We start from the raw sequence: 20,237 nt of genomic DNA on the forward strand, positions 1-20,237 counted from the left end.
ACCTTTACAATCGTTCCAGTTAATAAGGAAAAAAAAACCTACATCCTGCATAAATAAACTGAGGTGATGTTTTGACTAATTTTCTCAGTGGGTGGCTGTCCTAACTTCTGCCAAATATTTAATTGGCCTGTGGGGCAGTTGTGATGTGTGACCAGTCAGAAGTGCTTAGCGTTTTGTTTCAGATATGGTATTGAATATGCATTGGAACAATTGTGTTGTTTTTTTCCAGGTACCCAGCCTTCCTCCCATTTTCAAACAGGCTAAATAGAGGCTATAAATCAGGGGTCTAAAACTTAATTTACCTGGGAGCCACTGAGTGCAGAAACTAGGTGAGGCTGGGCCGCCAGAAAAGGTTTCTTAAAATATCTAACATGCACTTTTTAGTAAACTCACCTTCTTTAAATGGCTTTCCCGCCCTAGCAACATACTTGCCAACTCTCGCGATCTTTCCGAGAAACACCAACAACCGAATATCAGTGCTCCTACCGGTAATCTCCGGGGCAATCATTCACCCGGTTTTCACCCAAACAACAATATTAAGGGCGTGCCGTGATGGCACTGCCCTTAGCGTCCTCTACTACCTGCCGTCTCGTTTGCTTTTCACCAAACAACCAGTGTACCGACCCAGTCACATATAGAATGAGTCTTCTGCAGACCCACAGAAGTGACTGCAAGACACACTTGATCAACAGCCATACAGGTCACACTGAGGGTGGCCGTATAAACAACTTTATCACTGTTACAAATGTGCGCCACACTGTTAAGCCACACCAAACAGGATTGCCAAATACATTTTGGGAGAACATCCGCACCGTAACACAACATAAACGCAACAGAACAAATACCCACTATCCAATGCAGCCCTAATTCTTCCGGGCTACAATAGGGGGATGGGTTGGGGGAGCGGGGGTGGATATTGTAGCCCGGATGAGTTATGGCTGCATGGCATTCTGGGTATTTGTTCTGTTGTGTTTATGTTGTGTTATGGTGCGGATGTTCTCCCAAAATTTGTTTGTCATTCTTGTTTGGTGTGGGTTCACATTTTGGCACATATTTGCAACAGTGTTAAAGTTGTTTATACGGCCATCTAGGGCTGGGTGCTATATCGATACATATGATATATCGCAGGTTTGTCTTTATGCGGTATAGAAAATGACTATCGTAATATTCGATAATATGTGCTCACACCGTTGCTTTAAGCTGCATGCATTACATTACTGGCGTTTCTCACTCTCTCGTCTGTCCTTCTTACAGAGACGTAAAATAAGCCTGCCTTCTTACATACGTCACATACTGTCGCGCATGCAGCGTCACACGCTCTCGCCGAGAGCTAACGTAAGCATGGCTAACGTTAGCTGAGGCAGGTCGAGTTGCATTTAGCTGCGGGCATTACACAACAGCCGTTTCTCACTCCTCCTCGTCTCTCATTCTGACAGATACGGAAAACAAGCTCGCCTTCTTACATACGTCACATACTCTCGTGAGTCTAGCGTCATAGCTCTCGCCGATCAGAGAGGTAGCAGCATGGCTAACGTTAGCTGAGCCAGGTCGAGCGAGCGGAGCTTGTGACAATACAAGAGAGAGATGGTGCGAAACTTCTCACAAATGGAGGAAGAACTATAAATGCCCAACACAAAGAGCAGGGGGTCCATCATCTGGCGGTGGTTTGGCTTCAAGTGGGAAGATATTCAGCAGACAACAGCAATATGCAAAGTATGCAGCAGAAGTGTTACTACAAAAAGGTAGCAACACTATTAATGTGTTCTTTCATTTAAAAAGTCACCTGCGAGAGAATGAAGAGTATTTAATAAATACAGTTTTGGTCAACTGACTTAGTTGTTATTTCTCTCTCTGCATGAAGGTTTAAAAGTAGCATATATTAATGCAGTATGAAGAATAATGTTTTAATGCAGACACATAGAATCATTTTACTGCTGTGATTATATGCATCAAGTGTTCATTCAAGGCCAAGGCAAAATATTGTAATATACATTCTATATCGCAATATGGCACGAAAATATCACGATATTAATAAAAACCAATATCGCCCAGCCCTAGTTCAGTCCATAGTGGATCTAACATAATAGTGTAAGTCCAGTCCATAGTGGATCTAACATAATAGTGTGAGAGTCCAGACCATAGTGGATCTAACATAATAGTGTGAGAGTCCTTTTTTTTTTTTTTTTTTTTTTTTTCTTTGTCATGAAAAAGGGACGTTTTTGTCATGAAAAGGGGAGGTTTTTGTTGTTGGTGCACTAATTGTAAGTGCATATTGTGTTTATGTTGATTTTACCCGGTGGTTGGGGACCACTGCTTTAGGTTACTAGCACCTTTGGGGATCTGCTCCAATTTTGTTGTTCTTTGAACCTGTTCAGTGCAATAATGACAATAAAACTATTCTATTCTATCCTAACATCAATACAACTGAGTACAGCAAATAAACTAAACATACATAACTGTCCCTAATTGAACTATACTGCAGTTTAAAACACCACTTTTGTCTATATAAACACAGGTAAAATATTCATATTTTCATAATACTTACATAAGCTTTTGATTAGTACGAGTAGTATTTTTTTTTCCATCGACACAAGCGGTAGAACATTGGATGGATGGATGATGTGAGCTGCGGTGACAATGCAGACATACAAGCCACATCGCCTGTTCGTCAACACACGCAAACACAGAACTTGCAAGCATAAACAGGGTGAAGGCAGAAGAGGGACTATGGACGTATTTTGGTTTTAAACCTAACGATAAAGTGAAGTGAAAAATTTGTATAGCGCATTTCTCCAGTGACTCAAAGTGCTTTACATAGTGAAATCCACTATCTAAGTTACATGTAAACCATTGTGCTTGGTACTGGGAGCAGGTGGGTAAAGTATCTTGTCCAAGGACACAACAGCAGTGACTAGGATGGCAGGACCCTCAAGTTGCCCGGCACAGCCGCTCTACCAACCAAGCCACGTCATCCATAAAGGTGGAGCTATAAACACTGAAACACTGCTCTGCGAGTGGTGGTTTGAAACATAGCTAGCTAGCGGCAAACGTTCCTCCGTAGTGTTTTAGCTACTTCTAAAGCCTCTATGGTGCCAAATAAACTACATTATCAGTAATATCCCTGCAGGACAAGGATTAGCTAAACATGCTTCACCACACACCGTAAGAGGACACGATAACTCACCGTTAACAGCAAGCGAGCACTCCTGAATGTAAACAAAAGGGTGGTCTACACAAATATCAATTGTAACGATAGAGTACAAGAGCCGTATCTATCGAGATGTTTTATAATCACAAAATCTTTTCTACTTTTATTATGTTTATAAACTCAGGAAATATGTCACATTAGGACTTTAAATATGAGCAATGTAGCACTACTTGGTATCAGGTTGATACCTGTATTTGTGGTATCACCCAAAACTTAGGTCAAGTATCCAAACAACAGAGTAATAAGTGCCTACATTTTAACAGAAGTGTTGATGGCACATGTTAAAATAGAAAATAAACCCTATATTAACAAAAAATGAACAACACACAACATACTATACACATACTGCACATATACATTCACTGTACAGAACATTCTGTACATATACATACATACACTCATGCACATAATCACGTTTCATCAAACATAAATTAATGTTGTTACCTTAGAGCATGGGTTGGGAACCTTTTTGGCTGAGAGACCCATGAAAGACAAATATTTTCGAATGTATTTCCGTGAGAGCCATATAATATTTTTTAACACTCAATACAACTAAAGGCGTGCATTTTTAAGTAAGACCAACATTTTTAGTGTCTTATTGTTTTTTTAATAACATTGTTATTCTGAAGCTAACCATCCATCCATCCATTTTCTACCAAAAAAAATTAAATACTTGGTACCATTAATGTGACTTCTTAAACAGGTGCGGTAGAAAAGGGAAGTTTGGATTAAAATGCATGAGAATGTTTTATATTTTGAACATTATTTTTAAACACTGATTACCAGTGAAATATCCATTACTTATCGTGTTAGCAGTGTCAGCTAAGATTTATCTGAGAGCCAGATGCAGTCATTAAAAGAGCCACATCTGGCTTGAGAGCCACAAGTTCCCTACCCCTGCCCCAGGGTAAACTGGATAACACATGGCACACTGACAAAGCTTAACCTATTGTTACCTTAACAATTTTCAAGGTTAATATAGGTTGCTTCTCTTTCTTCCCTTCCATTTTTCTGCTTTCTTTTGTCTCTAGTAATCATTACCCATAGTTATTGTTGCATTTGAACAACTGTATTGTTGATGATGGAGGCAAATTATTGGTATTGTTCATTATCAATAACGCTATTTCTATTGGTATTTGTATTGCTCCATCTGTAGTGTAATAATGCTCATTGTCATTTCAGGGTTTCCAACACATTCATTTATTTGTGGCGGCCCGCCACGAAAGAATTACGGCCGCCACAAATAAAAATATAAAAAAAATAATTAAAACATATATATATATTTTATTTTTATTTTTTTCCCGGCTTTTGACTCACTCGACCGCTCATAAAAGCAACGGGACTCTGTCTGTGAATGGAGCTTGTAGTTACATATTATATAAATATGTAAATATGATATAAATATGTAAATATTATATAAATATGTATATAAATATGTACATAAAGTGTTGTAATTATATTCCAACTCCGCGTTCTTCTTGGTCATCGCCGCCGCCGCTGCCTCGTCCCCCCTAACCCCTCCGCCGCCCGACCACACCACCACAAATAGATGCCTGACCTGTGGGAAACACTGCATTTCTGTATTATTTATTTCGCTAACTGCTTCTTTGCTATCACTTTTACCATCATATTTGTGCATATCGTATGTGCTAGAGTTGTTCTATTGTTGTTGTTATTGTTGTGTTTGCTGTTCTTGTTTTTGTCTCTGTATTATCCCCCTCTTGTCCTCACAATTTCCCTGTCTTCCTTCTTTTCTCTTTCTATCACCTCCTGCTCCGGCCCGGCTGCACCAAATGATAAAATAAATACATTCAATAAAGTCAAATACAAATAAGGCTACAAGACAAGTATCCCACACTTCTCTTTTGTAAAGTAAATCTGAACAACCGATAAGTGCATCTACATAAACTATATTATTTGCCTGAGAAGCTGGATAGGACAAAAAAAAACAAAAACAATAAATTAACAATTAGATTAATAATCCATTTACTACCACCTGTTCCTCATAATTGTGACAAAAAATTACAATGAGAAATGACACAATCTTACTGCATACGTCAACAGACTAATTAGGAGCCTTTGTAACCTGTTTGCTTACTTAGTACTAAAAGTTAAGTTTTCTAGTATCTTAACCTAACTATGCTATTTGATTCCAAAATTGTTCTTTATTTGCAACAAGAAACATATGTTTAATGTACCATAATTGTGTTTGTTGAACTGTAAACAATGCAAATGTTTGTGGTCCCCTTTATTTAGAAAAGTAATAATGTATCAAAACATATCGAAATATATTTTGGTATCCGGTACCAACATATCGTTATGTATGTACCCACAAACAAACGGGTATGGGTCATTCAACTGTGTTGTGAGTCATTAGCTAAACTTTTTGAATTAATGTGACCACTAGGTGTCGCCAAAAACACATTTAGACTTTTTTCAAACACAGCCTATGTCCATGTTATTAGTTTTTTTTTAATATTTCTCTCTTACACACATGTAAGAGGAATGTGTGCTATGGTTATGAGTTGTTTTTTCCCTTGGCCTCAGTCTGGACCCCTTCTCCAGGGGCCCAAGCTTAGACCAATTGTTATTTATTGATTTATTTTTTTTCCTCTCGCCTGCGATAGACTCCAACTTGCATGTGACGCTACGGAGGACAAGTTGTACACTACCAAATGGATGTAGGTTTTTGGTAATCATTACAGTATTTCAAATTGTAAAGTTTTGTCATGTAATCAGAATGCCTTTTATTTTTTGTGTAATTTGTATTATTGTTTCTCAAAAAGCTTATAAAGTACTGCAGCCCATCTCGGTGGTCGATCTACCTTTTTTGTGACAGATCATTTCTGAGTCATATAGTGATTGCAGCTAGGATACTGTGACTTCACTTTTGCCCTATTACAAATGATTTACAGAAGCAAAATCTATTTCTGAATTTGCCAGCGTGAAAGGCAGGGGGTGGTGAATGTAAGAGCCGCAGGAGTGGGAAGTGCTGACAGTGGGCAAAGGTGAAAAGAGATAAGTGGAGTGAACTGCGAGAGAAAGACTTGTTGGGAGGCAAAGAAGAGATGGAGGACCCAGATAGCTTTTAGAGGGGAGGGGTGCAAACCGTGGCGAGATGGATGAATGTGCAACACAAGATATGGAAATGGGATGTGTCAGTGAAGGTGGAGGGAGGCGGTTTAAAACATAACAGAGTTTGACATGAACTGACAGCACAGGAGCACATGAAGGCAGCAGCAGCTAAGAGACAATAGGCATGCAAAGAAAGGAGCCAAACATCTTTGATATATCCAACATTCTGCCATCTGTGCTTTCTAAGATTCCTGCATGACTCATCCAGTCACATCTATTAAAACATTTCAATAATTCAAGATGCGCCTCAGAAGTAAGGGTGCAAAAAGCAGAAAAACATGTGCCCTCCATCAGAGAGTAACCTCCTTCCTCTGGGGCCTGGATGGCTTTAACTAGAGTTTAACCCTGAGCCCTCCTTGTCCTCCATCTGACTGCCTTGCACCAAGGAAATCAATCATGTGTGGCCTCAGTACAGGTTACCTTCTAAAAATCCAGCAAATATATACATACAGTGGGGCAGAGAAGTATTTAGTCAGCCACCGATTGTGCAAGTTCTCCCACTTAAAATGATGACAGAGGTCTGTAATTTTCATCATAGGTACACTTCAACTGTGAGAGACAGAATGTGAAAAAAAAAAAATCCAAGAATTCACATTGTAGGAATTTTAAAGAATTTATTTGTAAATTATGGTGGAAAATAAGTATTTGGTCAACCATTCAAAGCTCTCACTGATGGAAGGAGGTGTTGGCTCAAAATCTCACGATACATGGCCCCATTCATTCTTTCCTTAACACGGATCAATCGTCCTGTCCCCTTAGCAGAAAAACAGCCCCAAATCATGATGTTTCCACCCCCATGCTTCACAGTAGGTATGGTGTTCTTGGGATGCAACTCAGTATTCTTCTTCCTCCAAACACGACGAGTTGAGTTTATACCAAAATGGATACATGGATGATACAGCAGTGGATTGGGAGAATGTCATGTGGTCAGATGAAACCAAAATAGAACTTTTTGGTATAAACTGAACTCGTCGTGTTTGGAGTAAGAAGAATACTGAGTTGCATCCCAAGAACACCATACCTACTGTGAAGCATGGGGTTGGAAACATCATGATTTGGGGCTGTTTTTCTGCTAAGGGGACAGGACGATTGATCCGTGTTAAGGAAAGAATGAACAGGGCTATGTATCGTGAGATTCTGAGCTAAAACCTCCTTCCATCAGTGAGAGCTTTGAATGGTTGACCAAATACTTGCTTTCCACCATAATTTACAAATAAAATCTTTAAAATTCCTACAATGTGAATTCCTGAATTTTTTTTTCACATTCTGTCCCTCACAGTTGAAATGTACCTATGATGAAAATTACAGACCTCTGTCATCATTTTAAGTGGGAGAACTTGCACAATCGATGGCTGACTAAATACTTTTTTGCCCCACTGTACATACAATGTTATGTTGGTAAATGGTAAATGGGTTATAATTTATAGCATTGTTCTACCTTCGAGGTACTCAAAGTGCTTTGACATCATTTCCACATTGACCCATTCACACACAGATGGCGGGAGCTGCCATGCAAAGACCTAACCACGACCCATCAGGGCCACCGGGGGTTTTGCTCAAGGACACAATTGGACGTGATTAGCGTGAAGCCGAGGATCGAACCAGGAACCTACAGGTAGCAGCCACGGCCGCTCTTCCACCCAAGCCAGGCCGTTCTATTCAGTTATATTAAATGTTTCTACAATATCCTCGAAGAACTCGAACAAACAACTACTATAACTTCTATCACAAAGCTTAAGTTTTATAGAGAACACATAAGACTACATGTCTGGTTGGGTTGAAAGGAACTCTGGTGCGTTTGCTCTGCTAGTACTCTTTGTTTGGTCAAGTACAAATGTGATCACCCTAACCAAACTGCTTGAAAGATGCGTTCTTGCAATGGATGGTGCATTCCGGTTCACTTGAACTCAATATAAATTCTACACACCGAGGGGTTGGCATTGCTGTCTGTGCGTGTGCTGGCATTCTTTGGAAGTTCACTATACATCTAAGAAGCTTTTTTTGAAATCTAAAATAGTATAATAGCAGAATGTTAAAATAATCGAAATAGTCAACCCAGCATCTATTTGATCTGTTTAACGTAATGTCATAAAAGCTGTCTAACCAAATCCATACTTCATGTATGATATTTTAATGCAAACTTTAGTCCAATGACAAATATAGCAGTGTTAACGCCAACGAACCGCACTAAAATAGTTTGCATCACAGTACCAAAACGTCACATGTGAACACAGTCATTGTTTTCATAAAATGTTTTCAACATGTGCTCCAGCACGGTTTTATCCAGACAGCATGATAAAAGTAAAGCCACTTTTTGAAACCATACCTATAATAGCAACAATAGTAAGTGTGCTTACCTTCTTTGCAGTACTTCCCCTTGAAGCGAGTATGGGTGCAGTCACAGTGAACCTCTCCATATTGGATGGAGCAAAAGCCACCATTGAAGCATGGGTTCTGTTTGGTACACAAGTACTCCAAGTCGCTCTGTATGCCCTGGCTGTTCAGCAGGGTGGGCGGCGTCTCTCCCACCTTCAGGTTGGAGATCAATCCCCGGAAGAGGGGCTCGTACTTGACCGTACTTGAGGTGAGCGCGGAGAGGCGCACATCAGGCGGTATCCCACCCACAAACATGTCGCTGACCACGGCCATTTCCTTCCGCTTGGACTTGACTTCAGCCACTTTGGTCTCACCGTCCACCATTAAGAGGGTCTCCCGGTAGTTGCGGGTGAGCAAGACCATGTGCCAGCGGTCGTCGCTGATCGGTGTCTCCATGTGTAGAATAGCCGGCTCAGCGCAATGGATTGTGAAGCGCAGCTGGAGGCGCCCCCCAGCGATCAGCAGCTCCAGGAAGTCACAGTTGCCACCATCGTCCAGGTAGAGTACTAAAGCTTTGCTGATGTTGGTCTTTAAACTGAAGCTCAACTCGCCCACCGAGCCGGCCTCCCAGCGGCCGTAACGTGCCCACTGACCAGGCGCCCCCCCAAACTCCAGCATCCTCACTATAGAGAACAGGCTGAAGAAAGCCAGTGGCAACAAGGGCCAACACAGGAATCGTGCACCGCTTATCATGATTGACGTTCTGAGGCTCTAAATGATGCCGAGGTAGGACCTTTTTTCTGCTGCCGTGGATAGATTTGTGAGCAACAATTATTCTCCCTTGTAGCTACCCAAGAAAAAAAGCCCAGCAGGGATCCTTTTCCCCCACAATTTTCCTAATGACTCAGCAGTTCTTTTTCCAGATCTCCCTGATTTAATTATTTGTCTTCATCCTAACTCTCCTCCGTCTCTCCATCAGTTGGTGCCTCTAGGACTTAGAGGAATGGAATACAAATAAGGAGTATAACAGAAAAGGGGAGGGTATAGTGATTTCCTTAAAAGCCTTTTGGTTTCTCCAGGACCCAGAATATTGGAGCTTTTTCTCTGGAATCCCGTTTCAGGGTATTTTCTCAGGTAAGACAACGACCAGCCAAATTTGTTTTAGCTGGGATGTTGTTTGAAGCAAGCGGAGGAAACACTCATGATGTCAGTCGGCACCCTGTCTTCCTCTGGAGCACAACAATTTAGGAATGTCCCATGGGGAGGGTGGTGATCTAGGAAAGACAAAAACATAATTAATGTCAATGCTTTGCTTTCACCTGTAAGAACAGAGCACAGTCATTCATTGTGTTCACTTGTGCTAACACCTTAAGGCCCTTTTACAAAAATAAATGTAGTAGGTGGTTATTTACAGTGCACCTGGAACATATCCACAACTTTCACTTTTTCCACATTTTAAGTTGAAGCTTTTTTTCACAATTGAATAAATCCATCCATCCATCCATCCATCCATTTTCTACCGCTTATTCCCTTTGGGGCCACGGGGGGCGCTGGTGCCTATCTCAGCTACAATCGGGCGGAAGGCGGGGTACACCCTGGACAAGTCGCCACCTCATCGCAGGGCCAACACATATAGACAGACAACATTCACACACTAGGGCCAATTTAGTGTTGCCAATCAACCTATCCCCAGGTGCATGTCTTTGGAAGTGGGAGGAAGCCGGAATACCCAGAGGGAACTCACGCATTCACGGGGAGGACATGCAAACTCTACACAGAAAGATCCCGAGCCCGGGATTGAACCCTGACTACTCAGGACCTTTGTATTGTGAGGCAGACGCACTAACCCCACTCCCACCGTGAAGCCCCAATTGAATACATTCTACAGACATAATGACAATGTGATTTTTCCCCCCCCTAATACTGCACACTTATTAAAACTAAAAAAACTAAGAAATTACAGGTAAAATAGCATACACATAATGTACTCAATACTATGTTGATACACCTTTGGCAGGAATTACACCCAAAAGTATTTCTGAATAGGATGTCACAAGCTTGGTACACCTATCTTTGGGCAGTTTCGCCCATTCCTCTTTGCAGCACCTCTTAAGCTCCGTTAGGGTGAATGGGAAGTGTTGATTTTCATCCAGGATGTCTCTGTGCATTGCTGCTTTCATCTTTCCTTCTATTGTCACTTGTCTCCCAGTCCTTGCTCCTGAAAAACACCCCCATAGCATGATGCTGCCACCACTAGGGTTTACTGTAGGAATGGTGTTGGCCTGGTGATGACCAGTGCCTGGATCTGTCCAAACATGATGCCTGGCATTCACGCCAAAGAGTTCACTTATTGCCTCATCAGACCAGATAAGTTTGTTTTTTTATGATCTGAGAGTCTTTCAGGTGCATGTTGGCAAACGCTTTACTTGGAAATAGCTTCCGTCTGGCCACTCTACCATACAGGGCTGATTGGTGGATTGCTGCAGAGATGGTTGTCGTTCTGGAAAGGTTCTCCTATCTCCACAGATAAATGCTGTAGCTCTGACAGTGTCTATCAGGTTCTTGGTCACCTCCCTGACTAGACTAAGAAAAATGCAGCAATGCACAGAGACATCTTGGATGAAAACCAACGCTTCCCATCCAACCCGATGGAGCTTGAGAGGTGTTGCCAAAAAGAATGGGTGAAACTGCCTAAAGATAGGTTTGTCAAGCTTGTGGGATTTCTGTATATTAAAAAAAATACTTGAGGCTGTAATTGCTCCCAAAGGAGCATGAACAAGTATTGAGCAAATGCTGTGAAGACTTATAGTATTTATTGTATTTTTTTTTATAAATAAGATTGCATTTTTATAAAAACAAAAAAACATTTTACATTGTCATTATGCAGTATAGTGTGTATAATTTTGAGAACAAAAATGAATTTATTCCATTACGAAATAAGGCTGTGACATAACAAAATGTGAAAAAAGTGAAGCCTTGTGAATATTGGTGCTGATGCAAATGAGGATTGTTTGGCTCGTCTAATCAGGGCAGCTGTTGTTGAATCTAAATGTTCAGAGACGTGTCAACAAAGCTGTCATCCATGCATTTGCACACCATTTGTACACATCATCCATAGCAAACATGCAAATATGCACGGCTTTCAATCCAAAGCAATTCACAGTAAAGTGCCGCAGACTGACTGGAAATCTTAATAGCTGGCCGTGACCCTCAAACCGTTAGCTTTCTGGTCGTCCACAATAAACGATGCTAAGCTCTTCCTTTCCAGCCCTCACTCCCCTTTATGCTCTCCTGACAGTGATGACGTTGGATTAGGCAGCGCAGGCGGGACATAGAGTGTGTCATCTGCATAAATCAACATCTCAGAGGCGTGACGTTGATGGAGGTAGACGAGGGAGGACCGAAGAGACTCATCAGCTCTGAGAGGTTGGAGACATTTTTTTTTTTTTTTGGGTAATACTTACTATAATATGCGAGAAGAGACACAGCGGACTGCCTACATTATGAAATGATGTAGAACAGGAACAGCAAAGGCGCCATTGTGCTCCACTCTTCTGTTAAGGTCGTTTTGTTGTCAGCCTGCCTCTATTTTATGCCTATTAGAAAATGATGGGTTGTACTCACACTTGGCCAGTTGTACCCTGTTGTAAGACTGCATTTCCCCTAACTTTGTGGACAGTTTCCAGTCTTATTTCAGGTCGTTCTGATTATTTACATTCAGCAATTTGGTTTCTGTCATTAATTACTTGTGAGGGGAGCAATCACATTAAATAAATGGCATGGATTTATTACACTGTAAACTGTACATATTACATAATAAGTCAAGTTTTTTTTCTTTTGTTTTATCCGACTTACTGTTGTTCTGTTCGATGCTATTTGTAATCTTACCATCACATCCAACTGTGGAGTTTGGGATGAATACAAGTCTGTCCTATCATTTATTAGGGCTGCGAATCTCTGGGTGTCCCACGATTCGATTCAATATCAATTCTTGGGGTCACGATTCCATTCAAAATTGATTTTTTTTTTCCAATTCAACACAATTCTCGATCCGAAAAACGATTTTTTTCCCAATTTAAAAGAATTCTCTATTTATTCAATACATAGGATTTCAGCAAGATCTACCTCAGTCTGCTGACAAGCAAGCAGAGTAGTAGATTTTTGTAAAAAGCTTTTATAATTGTAAAGGACAATGTATTATCAACTGATTGCAATAATGTACATTTGTTTTAACTATTAAACGAACCAAAAATATGACTTATTTTATCTTTGTGAAAATATTGGACACTGTGTTGTCAAGCTTATGAGATGCGATGCAAGTGTAAGCCACAGTGACACTATTGATCTTTTTATTTTTATAAATGTCCAATGATAATGTCAATGAGGGATTTTTAATCACTGCTATGCTGAAATTATAACTAATATTGATACTGTTGTTGATAATATCAATTTTTGTTTCACTACTAATTCTGTGTCGTGTTTGTGTCTTTTCTCAATTGCTCTGTTTATTGCAGTTCTGAGTGTTGCTGGGTCAAATTTGGTTATGGAATTGGATTACATTAATGGTATTGCTGTGTATTGTTTTGTTGGATTGATAAAAAAATAAAAATTAAAAATAAAATAAATCGATAAAAAAAAAAAAAGACAATCGATTCTGAATCGCACAACGTGAGAATCACGTTTCAAATTCGAATCGATTTTTTTCCACACCCCTATCATCCATCTTACACAAATCGATTGTGTCAAGGTTGTTAACTTGAGTCTTTCTATTTCATTTCTATTCTGGAATGTGTCTATTATCATTCAGACCTTGCATGTGTAGTCCTATGACTGCACTCCATTGTTCACCTCGTCCGATCGTGACAAAATAAGGGAAGCATACCAAAACTGAGAGCAGTTTAGAGCACCCACACCTTACAAACGTGCCAGACTTTGTGTAAAGTGGGCCAAGTGCAGTGCTTCTCAATTATTTTTTGCCATGACCCCTCTGAGCGATCCACATTTAATGTGACCCCCCCCCCTCTGAATTACTATTGAAACGTTTCCAATATTTATTTATCTGTACAATGAACTGTGAGTTACATTATTTGTGTATGCCGCAAAAGAATATGTTTTTGTCCATCTCTTCGCCTTTGTTATTTCTGTACACATTTGTTCCTGTGTACTTACTACCGCTACTGGGTAGGCAAGGGAGCCTGTTGACCAGGCCGCAGGCGTGTGTATTGTTATAACATGAACACTAGCGTGTAGAAAGAAAAAAAAGAACATCTCCTCTGCTGCTCTCAACCCCTAGGACGTCCCGACCCACTTTTTAAGAAACACCGGCTTAGTGTCAGTATGCCCTTTGTTTCACTCTTGTCACTTACAGCTCATGACTCAATTTAAAACAGACTGGCTCAAACAAATAAATGTCAGACCCAACAGGGACTAATCCCATATTTTATGTTTGTCTGGATGACTGAGTCTGCTGACAATGATCACGACAAGTTATTAGAAAGGTTTTGCAGTAAACACCAGCATTTCTTACGGAGTATTCCAGTTTTCTATCATGTTCACTTTCTTTTACGATGCGTGATTAGGGAGGATGGGTAGTCAGACTGCCAAAAATCCCAAGGACACTAAAGAAGCATAACAAGTCTTAAGGGATACCTGCAGCTCTGTGGATTGTGCACGTGTGTGTGTGAGCACAATGGCTTTGATTGATTGTGTTTGCAGTTTGCATTCAATAGAGAGGCTGCCCTTGTGGTGTCATGGCAGCTCTAGGCTTGAAGTGTGTCGACTCAGCACAGGCAACTATATTCAGACATGCATTTAAAATAATTTTGTCTCGGACAAACTTAAATGCTAAACCTACGTAGTTCGACAACTTAAATGCATCTCAGTTGACTCAAACTACTGCTCTGTTCATTCAGTATTTTCATAGGCCATAAAAGTCAATTGTTAAACATACTGTAGCAAACAATGAATAATGCTAACATAGTAATATGGTGATTATAGCATAGTAGATTATGTATAGATTGCTGGATGAAAACCATGTATGTCCACAAAAAGGATCGACCGGTTATCAGCCAGGCTGATTATGGCGCCGATATTTAGCATTTTGGCGAATAAGTATATCTTATGTGTGTGTGTATATATATATATATATATATATATATATATATATATATATATATATATATATATATATATATATATATATATATATGTATATAATGTGTGTATATATATATATATATATATATATATGTATATATATATATATATATATATATATATATATATATACATACACACACACATATACATACATATGTGTATATATACACTGTATATATATATATATATATATATATATATATATATATATATATATATATATACACACACACATAAATACATACATATATAATGTTTTCATATATATGTACAAACCCCGTTTCCATATGAGTTGTGAAATTGTAATAGATGTAAATATAAACGGAATACAATGATTTGCAAATCCTTTTTAACCCATATTCAATTGAATGCACTACAAAGACAAGATATTTAATGTTCAAACTCGAAGTTTGTTTTTTTTTGCAAATAATAATTAACTTATAATTTCATGACTGCAACATGTGCCAAAGTAGTTGGGAAAGGGCATGTTCACCACTGTGTTACATCACCTTTTCTTTTAACAACACTCAACAAACGTTTGTGAACTGAGGAAACTAATTGTTGAAGCTTTGAAAGTGGAATTCTGTACCCTTCTTGTTTTATGTAGAGCTTCAGTCGTTCAACATTCTGGGGTCTCCGCTGTCGTATTTTACGCTTCATAATGCGCCGCATATTTTTGATGGGAGACAGGTCTGGACTGCAGGTGGGCCAGGAAAGTACCCGCACTCTTTTTTTATGAAGCCACGCTGTTTTAACACGTGCTGAATGTGGTTTGGCATTGTCTTACTGAAATAAGCAGGGGCTTCCATAAAAAAAGACGCCGCTTAGATGGCAGCATATGTTGTTCCAAAACCTGTATGTACCTTTTAGCATTAATGGTACCTTCACAGATGTATAAGTTACCCATGCCTTGGGCACTAATGCACCCCAATACCATCACAGATGCTGGCTTTTGAACTTTGCTTGGATAACAGTCTGGATGGTTCGCTTCCCCTTTGGTCCGGATGACACGATGTCGAATATTTCCAAAAACAATTTTAAATGTGGACTCGTCAGACCACAGAACACTTTTCCACTTTGCATCAGTCCATCTCCGATGATCTCGAGCCCAGAAAAGCCGGCGGTGTTTCTGGATGTTGTTGATAAATGGCTTTCGCTTTGCAAAGTAGAGCTATAACTTGCACTTACAGATGTAGCGACCAACTGTGTTTAATGACAGTGGTTTTCTGAAGTGTTCCTGAGGCCATGCGGTGATATCCTTTAGAGATTGATGTCGGTTTTTGATACAGTGCCGTCTGAGGGATCGAACATCACGGTGATTCAATGTTGGTTTCCGGCCATGCCGCTTACGTGGAGTGATTTCTCCAGATTCTCTGAACCTTTTGATGATATTATGGACCGTAGATGTTGAAATCCCTAAATTTCTTGCAATTGCACTTTGAGAAATGTTGTTCTTAAACTGTTTGACTATTTGCTCACGCAGTTGTGGACAAAGGTGTGTACCTCGCCCCATCCTTTCTTGTGAAAGACTGAGCATTTTTTGGGAAGCTGCTTTTATACCTAATCATGGCACCCACCTGTTCCCAATTATCCTGCACACCTGTGGGACGTTGCAAATAAGTGTTTGATGAACATTGCTGAACTTTATCAGTATTTATTGCCACCTATCCCAGCTTCTTTGTCACGTGTTGCTGGCATCAAATTCTAAAGTTAACGATTATTTGCACAAAAAAAAAATGTTAATCAGTTTGAACATCAAATATGTTTTCTTTGTAGCATATTCAACTGAATATGGGTTGAAAATGATTTGCAAATGATTGTATTCCGTTTATTTTTACAACTAACACAATTTCCCAACACATATGGAAACAGGGTTTGTATATACACAAATATCTACAAATATATACATATACACATATAGACACATACATATATACATATCTATAATAATTACAATAAATACATTTGCATATACCATATATACACATATGATAGCAGTATTTAGTATCAAATAATATGATATGTAGAGAGTAAGTTAGCAGTAATAACCAGCGCTCCCTTCTTCTAAGCTGCACTGTCCTGCTTAAACAGCCCCCACCCAACCCCTCGCACTCACCCTCCCTGTCTTTCTCTCCCTGGAGTGCTGACCGCAAAGAGCATGTTCCTTCAGCTACGGAACTTTTTTTTTCCCGGGAATTCTAGTTTTCTTTTGTGGCATTCCTTCTTTCTTTTTTTCTTCCACCCATTTTGGGTGTTTTAGCTAGTTGGCTCATTGCACGGCAAGCCTCGTTTCGCAACACTCTCAGCGTGTGCTCAATAAAGAGTGCGGCAAGTTTTTATGTTCCATGATTCAAAAGAAATTACAACACAGTAGAGATGGGTGGACAAGAAAATGGCAAAATATTATTAATAAAATATCTGCCAAAAATTCTCACTTTGTGTAAATAGACAAACACAGGACTTGTATAATTTGTAAAGAAGAGAAGCCAGCCGCTGATTGCTGTAAGATTGAGGAAGATCGCCCGAATGCAGCTGAGATAGGCTTCAGTAACCCCCCGCGACCCCGAACGGGACAAGCGGTAGAGAATGGATGGATGAGGAAGAAATTGTCAGACAGCTTTAAAAATGACACATCTATAAGCTTCATGAAGAACTTCAGAATGTGTTTTATTTAAATGTTTGCGGAAAGCACGGTGGAACAGGGGTTTGGGGTCTTTCTGTGTGGATTTTGCATGTTCTCCCTGTGACTGCGTGGGTTCCCTCCGGATACTCCGGCTTCCTCCCACTTTCTTAGACAAACACCTGGGGATAGGTTGATTGGCAACACTAAATTGGCCCTAGTGTGTGAATGAATGTGAGTGTGATAGGGGTGTAACGGTACACAAAAAATTCGGTTCGGTACGTATCTCGATTTAGAGGTCACGGTTTGGTTCATTTTCGGTACAGTAAGAAAACAACAAAATATAAATTTTTTGGTTATTTATTTACCAAATTTGTAAACAATGTCTTTATCCTTTTAACATTGGGAACACTATAATAATTCTACCAACGTTAATCAACATTAAACTGCCTCAAGTTGTTGCTTTGATTAAATAAAATGACAAAACCTTTCTTCTACATATAAAAAGTGCAACATTAAACAATTTCAAGTCAACTCATCATGCTTAATTTATTACAGCATTTGGGAAGCCCGGATTTGACTTTTATTATACACACACAGGGCTTCACGGTGGCAGAGGGGTTAGTGCGTCTGCCTCACAATACGAAAGTCCTGCAGTCCTGGGTTCAAATCCAGGCTCGGGATCTTTCTGTGTGGAGTTTGCATGTTCTCCCCGTGAATGCGTGGGTTCCCTCCGGGTACTCCGGCTTCCTCCCACTTCCAAAGACATGCACCTGGGGATAGGTTGATTGGCAACACTAAAATTGGCCCTAGTGTGTGAATGTGAGTGTGAATGTTGTCTGTCTATCTGTGTTGGCCCTGCGATGAGGTGGCGACTTGTCCAGGGTGTACCCCGCCTTCCGCCCGATTGTAGCTGAGATAGGCGCCAGCGCCCCCCGCGACCCCGAACGGGAATAAGCGGCAGAAAATGGATGGATGGATATACACACACACATACACACACACACACACACACACACACACACGCACAGCAAAATGAGCTAACGTAACGCTAAAAGCTAACTAGCGTTCACCTCAACCTAGAACTACGAGAGAGCTGAGCTGCAGTTTAAGTTTCTGGAAGGTCAACGGGCTCATAGTGCTGATTGGCTGTTACATCGCTCTGAATACGCACTGCTGATTGTCTTTGTATGTAACCAATCAGATGGTTGTGTGGGCGGGACAATGCTGGGTGCTCACTGCTCAGACAGAGGCAGCTGCAGAGTAGCTCGTTAAGACTTTAGTCTACATACTCGTTCGATACACCCTCGTACCGAACCGAAACCCCCATACCGAAACGGTTCAATACAAGTACACGTACCGTTACACCCTTAGAGTGTGAATGTTGTCCTATCTGTGTTGGCACTGCGATGAGGTGGCGACTTGTCCATGTTGTACCCCGCCTACTGCCCTAAGTTCTGCTGGGATAAGCTCCAGCACACCCCGTGAACCTGAAATGGACAAGCGGTAGGAAATGGATGGATGTATGGATAAAATGTTGCCCTTTTGCGAAATCATATGTTTCATAATAAAGGGACAAGCGGTAGAAAATGGATGGATGGATGGAATACAATTTAGAAATCGCCTTATTTTGAAATGCGAAATGATGCTGCTCCTCTGAGACACATGTAATGAAAGTGTTTGTAATATCCTCAGATTTTTTTTGGTGCTAAATTAACAATATTAGCGCCCCATAAAAAATTATAAGTTAGTGGTCTGACATTTTCCAAAAAAAAGCCTTGTCCAGCCGTTTACTGACATAATGTTTATGTTTAGCTGCATTTTACTTCAAATGAAAATCAGCTCAAAATGTCGGTTATTGGCCTCTTAACCGATGTTCGGTATTGCCCCTGACAAAAACAATATATTGTTCGATCGCTGCAGTTTATGCTTTCATCAGCAAACACACAAAAATACTGTTCCTTGACAATTGCTATTATGTGAAATAAGACTACGATAGGTTTTCTTTAGTGATTGATTTATGTTGAAGCTATTAGTTTCAATACTCTATTTTAAGTAGTCACTATATGTGTTATCGTTCTCCTGTTTCCGCAAAAGTAATCAAATTATACATAGTAGTCAACACCATTAAGAGGCTAATAACCAATTTAGCCACCCATTTTAAATGTGAGCACCAATCAAACTGTTTAGACAAATGACACATTTATTGCTACTTATCTGCTGAAAACACAAATTACCGTGTACCCTTGTGCTTGTTTTGTTCGGCACCTAACCATTAACAATGGTTTACAATCATTTGAAGTTTTTTAACCAAATGTATAACACAAACGTTTCTTTAAAAATGAATTTCCGCCTACTGTATATTGTGTTCTCTAGTGCTGTTGTAAAAACACAAATGTTCCAAATAAAACCGTAAACTTGCCCTTCACAAAAAAATGTGACCATAAATCCCTTTTTTTCATTCCTCCATGTGTCTACGATTTTGCCTTATGAGAGAGGACAGCTCGCTCACTGGCAGCGCGAGAGGCAAAGTTGAATGAAAGAGTGATGTGCACACCCTGACCCGACTCCTTGTCAAGGCGAAGCTGTGCAAGCCCCCAGGAGAACTGTGTGGTCATGTGAGCAAGAAGCGACCTATTTCCTCCCACGTCAACCCCGCGGGGGATGTTGACATCGTGATCTTGATGCAACCCCTGCCCCTCCGTCACTGGAGGAGTTGACGACGAAAACTGTCCCATTTTACATTTTTACATCCCACAGTTGGAACAAAGTTTCTATGCCACAAGCTCTGTGCTACTT

At 40.2% G+C, this 20,237-nt stretch overlaps 1 protein-coding gene across 7 annotated transcripts in view; it reads right to left on the bottom strand.

Moving 5' to 3' along the window:
• Positions 1-20,237, bottom strand: part of LOC133560314 (neurexin-2-like) — a 1,077,892-nt gene that overhangs the window by 920,838 nt on the left and 136,817 nt on the right. For 6 of the 7 annotated variants that reach the window (XM_061912740.1, XM_061912739.1, XM_061912738.1 and 3 more), the window contains exon 2: positions 8,701-9,933. In XM_061912740.1, the coding sequence (XP_061768724.1) occupies positions 8,701-9,412 (712 nt within the window). In that variant the 5' untranslated portion in view covers positions 9,413-9,933. Of the gene's footprint in view, positions 1-8,700; positions 9,934-18,798; positions 18,929-20,237 lie in introns of all 7 variants that reach the window. The other variant, XM_061912735.1, reaches the window with a different exon arrangement.

This window comes from Nerophis ophidion, linkage group LG10, assembly GCF_033978795.1.
Source record: "Nerophis ophidion isolate RoL-2023_Sa linkage group LG10, RoL_Noph_v1.0, whole genome shotgun sequence".
Lineage (NCBI taxonomy): Eukaryota > Metazoa > Chordata > Actinopteri > Syngnathiformes > Syngnathidae > Nerophis > Nerophis ophidion.